At 41.5% G+C, this 11472-nt stretch overlaps 1 protein-coding gene across 1 annotated transcript; it reads left to right on the top strand.

Annotated features, from left to right (window-relative positions):
• Positions 1 to 407: 407 nt before the first annotated feature.
• sirt6 (sirtuin 6) lies at positions 408 to 9192 on the top strand. Its single transcript, XM_073491250.1, has 8 exons — positions 408 to 570; positions 1621 to 1748; positions 3102 to 3284; positions 4682 to 4741; positions 6550 to 6645; positions 6730 to 6810; positions 7765 to 7888; positions 8031 to 9192. Exons 1-8 carry the CDS (start codon positions 505 to 507, stop codon positions 8322 to 8324), a joined length of 1032 nt encoding a protein of 343 aa, XP_073347351.1. The 5' UTR covers positions 408 to 504; the 3' UTR covers positions 8325 to 9192.
• The last annotated feature ends 2280 nt before the right edge of the window (positions 9193 to 11472 follow it).

Genomic DNA, 11472 nt, shown 5'->3' with positions numbered 1-11472 from the left:
ACTAGATGGCATCATTGCTCTGTCAGGCTTTCTTCAAGGCTATTAGAAACTCAAAATATTAAATCTCTGCAAATACAATCTTGCACAGGAGGTAATACATTTTTGATGTGTGTTTGAGTCATACTAGGGTTAACTTTGCCTAACACGATCTGTGAAATCCAGCAAAAATAACGTTAATGTGGGAAATTTTATCAGAAATTAACAAATGTTTGTTTTTCAATACCCTACAGTTTGCTGGGGACCTTTTACCTCTCGTGTGTAGGTCTACATCTATGTGAAAACTCGACATTTATTCATCCAAACAAAGAATATTGAGGAGATTTGGTAAAATGCTATTTTCCTCCGTTTTTGAATGCAGCATACTCCGTCGCGCAAAGATGACGTCAGTTAAACAACACAGTTAAAAACCCGCCTGGGAGCTCACTGAGTGTTACAATACAGGAGCAGCTCTCTGAACCAAAACGATAAACAAAAACAAACAAAAAAAACACGACGACAACAACAATGTCTGTGAATTATGCAGCCGGACTCTCGCCGTACGCAGACAAAGGTGTCTGCGGACTTCCAGAGGTAAAAAGATAAGCTAGCTTAGCTGCTGTGGGCTAAGTTTGTTAGCTTCAAAGCGGCTGTTAGCAGGTGAACCGAGGATGGTTGGATCATGTTCGGTCGTTAGGATGAAAGAAAAGAGTTGAAATGACTCAATGTATGAGTACACAATTACAAATGAAAGGTTTTTAATTTACTGACGAGGTTTTAGTGTCGTAGCTGGTCCAGGTGGCGTCATGTGTAGCTGCTTTGTAAACAGTGGGGTGATTTAATGACAAGCATTGTAATGTATGGGTTAATTCCTGTCTGTAAAGTAGCCAGTGTCCTCTGTTTGTGTTGTAATTATAGCCTGCACAGCTAAATCTTACACTGACAATCAGATTACATGAGGAGACCAAAACAAACTCCAGCAGTCAGATGAAGGAGAGAAGCAAAGGGCCAATAAATAACAATATGACTCCTAAAGGCACAGCATATAATGAAAAGGTACCAGTGAAAATGTACTTTACTTTACAAGTCACCCTCTCTGTTAGAGCTGTGTTATAAACTTTACATTTCTGTCGCCATAGCTGTTACATGTGCTCAATTACAATATAAGTGCATAATGTGTGAGATGCAGACACAAATACTCTTAAATCAAAACTTTTCGGCAGACAAACTGGTTTCATCATAGTTTTTCAGTCCAAGGCAAAGTTTCTTGAGTAAATCCACTTCACAAGTTTTTGTAACTCTGTCCCATTTGTACCTAAATATGGACTAGATTTCATTCTTTATAACAGTCTGCGATAGAGATTTTCTTTTGTTAACATGTTTTTCATTCATAAGCTGCATAACTGTCATAATATACATATGTATGGTCTTTTTTTGGCTTCGGTTGTTCAAGCTGTGTGGGAGGATCTCTTCGTGCACGGCTGTCATCACACATTACTTTTAATTCTCTGAGACTATATGTCACTCACCTCTGTGCATGAACACATCCCTTCTCAAGCCTTCATCGCTTCCAATCTTTTTGATATTTAGGTACCATTTACCAGTGCATCTGTGTTAAACCTGATGTTTTCTGTTCTGTGGTAGACGTTTAATAGTCCTGAGGAGCTAAAGGCGAAGGTGGAGACCCTCGCTCAACTGATAAAAGAATCTGAGTACTTGGTTGTCCACTCCGGGGCAGGAATCAGTACAGCATCAGGCATCCCAGACTTCAGGTGAGGCACAAACAAGTAAAGCTCTTTCCTCCAATCAACCGTTTTGACAAACACGCTGTTTTTCTCTCTCAACCAAGGCGACACTGACCTCTTGCAATTTCTGCATGGAGTTGTATAAACCTACAACCTACTGTTAATCTAGGCCAGAAATGATCATTAAGCTTTAATAACTTTTATTTTCTATTTGTGGTAACGTGGATCTCTTTGTGCAGCCTCCTGATTTCTCTTGTAGTGCCACTGTATGAGCAGATGAGGGTGGTACTTGCCTTGTATTAGTATTGGTCACATCCAGCAGCTCTTTTAAAGCAGTAACACAATCTGAAATAAATCTCGTCTCATTTTGTTTTCTTCAATCAGTGTGAGAATTTCCTTTGTTACTGTACAAACACACATTTTACCCTAACAGCTGAGGAAGACCTTAATTAAATTCATTCTGCTGTGAATTCCTATGAACATGTCTGGAGATTAAATCTCTGGAAACCTGACTTAATGAATATTTGATTGCTCTGCCTGTCAGTCAGGGGAGGTCGACCTTGAACGGCAAAATATCAATAAAACCAAGGTTTCTATCTACACATCAGACCCACTAACACAAATTATAATCCCACTGCTGCACCACAAACACACTCACATGCTCCAGCTGAGAGAAAGAAAGTCAGCCCCTCAGATTGATGTTATCGACGTCAAGTACACGCCTCTCTGTTAATGCTGCTGTGTCTTTGAACTGGTCTTGGCTGAGCAGGCAATGAATCACATTGATGGTGAGAGATGGGACAGTTCAAGTCCAGATAGACAGATGAGACTGGTGCGCAGGCGTTTTTAGGATTCACAGAATACGTTTCCTCATCCAATGCATAAAGATAAGTGGCGTGTCCTCGAAGCAACTTGGCAACTGTGAGGATGATGGATCGCACCAGTGCTGACTGCGCTCATCCCTCATTTAGACACCCACAACTGACGGGTTAATCAAAGAAGTGTGAACAGAAAAATCTCAGGTTGAACAACAGATATTTAGTTTGAAAACATGTCACTGTACGCAAATATTTCTGTCTGATAAGGCTGTTGATATATCTGTATATGCTCATATTTTAATATAACTTTCCCACTTTTCTTTGTAGATTTTAGTTGTGGAGATTCTTCCTTATTTTCAGTCGACTCAGACTTGCAGCATTTGACAGCATGTTGTCAGTTTGCTTCGCAGATTTTGCAGAAATCTTCCCATCAGATTGTTTATACTCAACCGTGAACGAAATCCACACACCAGTTTGACACGTAGCCCACCCACTACATCACAACCTGCCCAGTCCTGATTACAGCTGCTATCAGCCTGTTCATCGCTGTGTTCTCTTTCAGGGGTCCAAAGGGTGTGTGGACATTAGAAGAAAAGGGCGAGTCACCTCACTTTGACACGACATTTGAAAATGCCCGGCCCAGCTTGACTCACATGGCCCTCCTGGGACTGCAGAGAGCCGGGTACCTCAAGTATCTCATCAGCCAGAACGTGGACGGCCTGCATGTCCGATCAGGCTTCCCCAGGTAACTCTGCCCTGGCTTCTGCAGATGTACGATATCAATATACACACATCGGGCTCTTTATACACTCAGTTGCTAACTCACATCATAGTTATTGGTAGACATGAAGCAATACTTCTGTGGAAAATCTGTAGTGGAAAATCCGACCTGAGTCCTTCACAAAGAAATCCACAGTCCAGCAGCATTAAACAACTTTACAAATCATCCACAGGCTCGTATAGACAACCGAGATAGACGGGGACGGTCTCATTTTTCACATGACGATACAAACTTCTCACGTGTGGCCAAAAAAAAAGTGATTGGCGCTGAGCAGATAGCTTGTAGCCCGTTTATCAGAGGTTTTTTTTCCTGAAAACGGCTGCTGATAGAAACAAAGTCGATGAAATCCTTGAGGGTAAACCTAAATATTAAAGAGACCCTTAAACCAAAACAATGAACTGAAAGATGCTAAAAAGCTCCACAGAGCGGAGTCAGGAGATTATCCTCTGTGGGTTTGTCACTTCGAGGGTCCACCTTCACACCACATGTACTCAGCTGACGCATAGTTAATATAAAATTATTCATAGTGCAGCAGCCTTCCTCCCATTTCACAAAATGATCCAAGTGTAGATGAAAATGTTCCCCATGTGCTAATGCTGAGAACATTTTGGGGACATCACTGTGCTCGGAGCGAAGCGGGTGGAGTGGAGAGACGAGGGAATGATAAGTGAGAAGTGGACGTGAGACACTTACTTAAAGGAAAAAGGGAACTTGTTCAGAAAATGCAGGGAATTCCTTATTTAGGATGAAACAACAGAATGATACTTCATTGTGTTTCATCATTTCTTGTATTTTACAAACATACAGAATTGTGGGCTGTGTGACACTATTTCACACCAATTTGTCCCGTGTCGAGTTGTGATCTGTTTCTCCGTATTCAGCAGTGTCAGAAATGAGGCGCTCAAGTACGTTTTGAATAACACTCAGTGTAATGGAAAGCGTTTGGTCTGACTAACCCAGGGCCAAGAATCCAATTTTTTATTCACTGCATACGTCCAGCCTTTACGCATATTGGAAGACTTGTTTTCCCTGGAAGCCATTTCTTCGTTCTCCCTCCACTTTTAAAACATTTTTTTTAGACGAGGGTAGACAGCGAAGTGGTAGTTCTCTGAGGAAATCACTGAGAGAGCAGACGAACTGGTTAAGTAAACTGAATGGTATTAATCTGCACATATGCCCGATGGAGCGCCGACGTGAATATGGACTCAGAATATTTATCAGAGCGTGAGTCACAAAGATCCAACTGAGAAAAAAGTTTTGTAGAAGAGTCTCGACATTAACTTCAAGGACAATGATCTAAGTGAATATCATCTGTGTGATCTTACTGCCTGTGTGAACTCTTCTCCCTCTTGCTCTATTAGGGATTTGTTATCAGAGCTTCATGGAAACATGTTTGTGGAGGAGTGTGAGAAGTGTGGCAGGTATGCGCGCACGCACACACACTCATGCATACAAATACCGATTAATCACCCACATTTTCATCTTGTAACTTTGATCATTCCCGTCTTGACAAGCTGCTGTCTTTCACTGACTTTCACTTTGAGGCCATTTTATTAGGTACACTTGTTCTGTAACACAAACATCAAATCACGCTGCTGCAACACGATATATTATGCCAAATAATTACATATATATAAATATATATATATATATATATATATATATATATATATATATATAAAGAATTAATAATCTGCATCTGCAAAGTAACTAGTAGCTAAAGTTATCAGATTAATGTAGAGGAGTATATTTCCCTCCAAAATGTAGTGGCGTGGATGTATAAAGTAGCAGAAAATGGAAATACTCAAGTACCTCAAATACTAAATAAGTTTATTACATGAAAAAATTGTAGTTGGTTACACGCAATTGCTGGTTATTGTACATTTTTATTTTGACTAAGATTTTAATTACAGCAAATGTACATCATCAATCCATATTGTCCCTAAAATTAACCACATCTGTCAATCTTCAGTTCGCCTGACATTAGTGTACACAGTGTCAGATATCTCTCTAGTATCTCAGGAGCTGGCTTCCTCCTGCAGGTTCTACAGAGAGCGAAAAATGATTGAAACTACTTACAGACCTCTTGCAGTTCAAAGGAAGGCCAAAAGGACACAGGAGTAATAGCTCAAACGTGCAGAAGGCCGTCTCTGAACGCTCTGTTGTTGATGCCCTGCAGCAGCAGAACCCACGCTGGGTTCCACTCCTTTTTGGATTATAACAGAAGGATGAAGGTTAGCAAGTCACGGAAATCTGTGATTTCTTTTGTAACAGCGTGAGTCAGAAATTGGGATAAAAAGCAGAGTGAAACACAGATGCTTTGTGTCAAAGGGAAAAGCAACCGGTGTAAAAAATGTTGAGTGGTCTTCTGCACACAAGGGGCAGCTTTTGTATACCAGCTGTGGGTTCTGTATTTTTGTCCCCAGCAGAACAATAGGCCCTTTCTCAGAGCGTCCATTATCTCTGATAATGACAGTGACTCCATTTTACTGCAGTGACCTGCGCAGACTGAAGATCTCATCCAAGTAGATTACCTTTGGGATGAAGTAGAACAGAGGCATAAATGTATTTTTAACAACTTTGCAGCAGACAGATGAATCACTGATATCTCCAAAGAGATGATGTCTTAAAGAAATCAGATGTGTTTTCTGGTTTATCTAATAAAGTGGCCTCAGAGTCTATATTTATTATGTTTTTGTGTTTTTAATCAATGTGTGTAAATGGACCTTGTTATGGTGCAAACAGCCTCATTTTGCCATGTCTAAGTCATGTTTATGTCGAAGTCCAATCAGTGTTGGTGGTAAATACAGTCAATACAAGCAACATATCCTTCAGTGTGCGTTGTATTGACCGAGAAAGCTGAGTTCTCCCGATCGTGGAGCTGTACTGTCAGCGCCTACATTCATCAAAAGAGGCATCACATGCTAGCTTCTGACGCCCACTAAGCTAACTAGCTGCTGGGTGCTTATAAAGTTACACATTGCCAAGCACATAATTCCTGCAGTTTGACAACTTTAAACACTATTTTCAGGGCATGTCTATAAAGTACATTTACATACAGGCTTTCTAGGTCAAAATAGAATATGCGGAGGAATATATTGCTTCAACACTGATGGGACTTCTCCAAAAAAACTGAGCTGAGAAAGGGAATGTTCCCTTTTAATTATAACACAACTAAAAGTGATCTGGTTGCATGGAGACGTAATCAGTAGGGGTCTTGGTTTTCCAGGCAGTACGTAAGAGAAAAAGTGATCGGTGTGATGGGGCTGAAACCGACAGGACGGTACTGCGACGTGGTACGATCCCGAGGACTCAGAGCATGCAGGTAAACGCACGCTTTCACAGTATTTTGAAATAATGTACCCTGATCCATTTATTGGTATGACTGTGTATTCTTTCCGTTTAACAGAGGAAAGCTGATAAGCACTATACTGGACTGGGAGGATGCTCTTCCTGACAGAGACCTGAACAAAGCAGATGAAGCCAGCAGGTGAGATGGGCAAAAATTGCAGCAGTTTGTGCGTCATACTACTTTTTTAGTTTGGATTCAGCACGTGTCTTGACTTCTCGCAGAAGTCAGGCATAAAACACGCCCTGGGAGCTGAAAACTCTGGCTGAAAACAGTCTGCTGTAATGTCTCCATTTGCCTCTTGCGCTACAAAAGTTTCTATTAAATCTTTCAGCCACAAAAAGCTTCTATTGTGAGTCAACATAACAGCAACATGAATTGGATGCTCTGTAAGTGACCCATAAAAGATGCATAATCACAATCTCAATCACAAAGAGGAGATGTAGAGCCGTCACCATTGAACTGAGTTGTTTGTTCGAGGCAGGTCGATGTCATGATGTAGGTTTTGATTTACACTACAGTCTGGATTTCAGCCATTGCAGCACTACAGGGTTGTGTTGTCATGCATCGATTCTTTCTTTTCTCATTCTTTCATTTACTTTGTCATATGGCGAGCAGAGCTGGAGTTGCATCCAAATAACCTCTATGTCGCCATTTCTCATGAATGCGAGACTGCTGGTGTTGAATCGCTGTGTTTACACTTGTTCATTCATTATGAAGGGATGCAGCGAGCAGATTATTTGAAGTGGAGATGGATTTGCTTGATGTGTTTTACTGAAAAGCCGCAACACTCCAGCTGAGTGACAGTTTCTCTTAAGAAAAACAAAATAAAGCAGCAGGCCATTTTACAACACTGCTCCTTCATCTCACCATCTGGATGAAAAATATTCCCTTTGTTGAAGATTATCAACTATGTATATATGTGTATAAATATAATAGCGGTGCTGTAGCAAACCCTTAAGAAATCTCAGCTCTCAACAGTAATAAATCCTCCTTGATAACAGACTAAAAGACGTCATCACCAGCAGTCGAACACCTATGAATTATATATTATATATATTATCTATGACACATTTCTCTGGTGTTTGCACCCAGACGAGCAGACCTGGCACTGACGCTCGGCACCTCCATGCAGATCAAACCCAGTGGAGACCTTCCACTCCTCACCAAGCGCAAAGGAGGGAAAGTGGCCATCGTCAACCTGCAGCCCACGAAACACGTGAGTTTTCATTAACACACCACCACCTGACACACGTGTTTATAAAATCCAAAAACAAATTAAGGGTGGTTAAATGATGCCACTTGCGTGCTCTGTCCAAGATGTGCAGTTTAATTCACAGCTGTAATTTTCCTTCTAACAGGACAAACATGCGCACCTGCGTATCCATGGCTACGTGGACGAGGTCATGAAACAGCTAATGGAGTTGCTGGGATTGGAAATACCAAAGTGGGAGGGTCCGACCGTCTGCGATAGCTCCACATCTGACTCCACCACCGATGTCAAACCACCACGAGGAGTTAAGGCAAAGGTGAAGAAGGAGGAGAGGAAAAGAGAAGCGGCTGCACTAACAGACGATGTGAGCGCCAAGGAGGAGACGGGGTTAGTAAAGAGGGAGAGATCAGACTCCTCAGTTGAGTTAAAGGGAGAGAAATAGTCTCGATATATTTTTTTTCACCACACAAAACCCGTCCAGAAATAAAACTTACACCAGAGGGACACACAGGGCAGAAGAAGGGGAAGTTCTTCTCATCTTCAGCCCTCAAAGACTCTTCTTGTACTGTCGCTGTTTTCTTAAATCCCAGATCTCTTTCAGCCACTGAACTGTTCTGTAAAACTGACTCCGGAGCTGAAAGTGAGCCTCTCGAAGCAGAAATTAGATACAAAATTGCGTTTAGGGTAAGAAGACGGCGAAATGTTAGGTGGATGTTTTTAATTTCTGAACTCGGAGTACAAACGAGATGAGATCTGGAGCACACGGTTATATTTAAGCTTTTAATAAGGTGTATAAAGTCACTGCACCTTATTAAATAGCTTTATTAATAACAGGGTGCTCCAGATCTCATCTCTAGAGATAAGAAGAAGGATTCAAAAGAGGAGGATATGGAGTCAGCATCTCCAGGTTGGTTCAACCAGTAGCCTTGTAAAATTCAGGGGAACATTATAGATTATTCTTATTCTTAAGAGTGTTTCTTAAATTAACGGTTCTCTCGGAGCTCATTGTCAATCATTTCAGTACAAAGCGATGGTTTTCTTTTTTATCAACAATTGCAAATGATCTCAAACCGTCAAACTGCTTCTCTCATTGAACACAAGATTACTATTCCTCTGGCGAGATGTCTAATTGCTCCTATTTTTGTGCAATAATGGAGCACCTGCTGCTGATTGGCTGTAAAAGGGTTGTACTCACACACTGAACGTTTCTAGGAAAAGGTTTTTATCACAGGAAAAAGCGTTGCACTCTGTACTTTACTGTCTTTTTATATGTTTGTTTTGGTAATAAACGCAACACTCTCCTGCCGGAACATCATGTGTATGTGCTCTGTAATTGGACGTTTCAGACAGAGGCGGCGTACATTTGAGATGATGGTTTGAATCTGTGTTCATCCCCATTAACATCCTTGTGGTCAACATCTATATAATGCTGTTCTCTTGAACCCAAATATACAATCAGATGCTCCGACTGTACAGTGTGTCACAGGTGTTTGTACTTGATTACCGCAGCAGCCGTTATGCTGTGTGTGTGATGTTAAATGTGCCTCATCCATTAAGGCACTTTGTCTCTTTTAGCTGTATAAAGCATATTATATAACAGCCAGTGAACACAGCAGCTGTAACTCAAACACATGCGACAGCTTCCTACTCTTGTCATTACACAGTCCTCATTACAGCTGTTCCAGTCTTCGACTACACATCCATTTGTTTTTTGTTGTTTGCTCTATAGTGCTTGTTAAGAGTCTGAACCACTGGTGAGTCGGCTCTAGTGTGTTTGAGAGACTCGAGAGAGAGACGCAGAGCAGTTTTACTTTTTCGTTTAAATGCTAATTGTCTGCGCTAATTGAAATGAAATGAGGAAATTCATTCTCAGGGTGCACACAAAGAACAAGGGGAGCGAAGGCAGCTATCTTTTGCTGTCCAAGAAACCTGTCGGGGGAATTTGTGATCATGTTTGATTTTCTGTAGGAGAGATCTGTTAACGGAGAAAATTATTAAAGTAACATTACATCGGCTCAGCTGTACACAGCTGTCGTACGTTATACAGATTCTCGTATCATCATGTCCTCCAACAAGAGGGCATCAGACAACATGTGTGTAATTCTTGGCCAGTGTCGTCCATTAGCTCATTATTATTAAGACAGTCAGACACCCAGAGTCTGCTAACAGAAGTACACCAGGTGTGAAGGTAAGTAGGTAACCAGATCAATGCACAAATGAGACATTCTTGTGGGAGAGAATCAAACATGATCACACATTTCTCCCACAGAAAGTAAAAAGAGAAGGAAGGATAATTACGTCTCAGAATCTCACTTTGGTGCCAGACTGTGGTGTCGGCTGCATTGAAGCCTATGGGCTAACTGCTCTCACTCTGCCCTGTTTGTACCTTAGGTTGATATATGATGATATCAGTACACCGTATCATCTCTTAGGCCAGTGATTCCTGACCTTTTGGGCTGACGACCCCTTGAAACAAAACAGAGCAGCATCAAATGATTTCTGTGTGTCACAGGCTCCATTATTAGAACAGGTAAGTAACAACTGACAGACTCTTCCTTCAACCTTGGTCAGAGATTCAGAGAAGGCAGATCTCTCAGTGCAGCATGAACATACATAAGTTAGTGCTTCAGGCAGTGACAGCATGCCTGGAGAGAAGAAGAGGACTGTGCATCAAAGATTTGTGGTCCGATGACGCCAGAATCAAACTTCTCAGTTGTAATTCAAAGTGTTACGTCTGGAGGAGAGCGGGCGCAGCTCATTAAGCATTTAACATGAGACCTGCTGTGAAGTACCGTGGTAGCAGGTCCATGCTGTGTCGGAGACTTTAACTGGAAGTTACTGGGACACTTTAAAGGAGTCTGAAAACAATGAATGGAGCTAATGAGGCCAGAGCATGGCTGCATAAGAAGGAACTAGTTCTCAGAATCAGAAACCAGAGCCTCATTAAAGAAATGTGTGCAATGGCATGAAGGCTGTTTACAGATGATCCCCATTCAGCTCGAGCGAGTCTCTGAGGGAGACGGCTGAAGCTGTAATCACTGTCAAAGGAGTTGCAGAGCCGAGAGAGGAGGAGAGTGAAAACAGAAAATACATTTTTTTTATACTCAACTTGCACCACTAATGATGATAAAGAAAACATTTTCTGCAGACAGATCTTTACAAAAGGCTTCCTCTTATCTTTGTTCAATATTGCTTTCACCGAGTTGGCTTTTAATTTTGCTTTGGAGAATAAAAATGTCATCCTTTCCTTTCGGATGAGGCCAGTAATACCAGGCTCAAGGCTCAAAGTCCAAACTCACAAGAAATTAGATGAATTCAGAAAGTAATCATGAGCCAGAAGAGACCAGACAGCCCTTAGGGTTATCTTGCAATTCCCTTGTAAGTGTGAAATAAAATGTTGAAATGTCATAAAAATGACTCCGAATTGAGCTGTTACCGCTAAGTGGAGCACAGTTTGAGCCTTCTCTTTGTCCAGACTACCGCCATCACTCTCTGACCCAGTGGCAGAGAAACTCATTCATGCATATGTCACTTCCCACCTGGAGTCCGGTTCCCAGCAAAGCCCTAGACAGGCTCCAGTATGTCCAGAA

This window comes from Pagrus major, chromosome 21 (assembly GCF_040436345.1).
Source record: "Pagrus major chromosome 21, Pma_NU_1.0".
NCBI lineage: Eukaryota > Metazoa > Chordata > Actinopteri > Spariformes > Sparidae > Pagrus > Pagrus major.
Note: the sequence above shows the minus strand (reverse complement) of the source record. Positions and strands in the feature narration are given on the sequence as shown.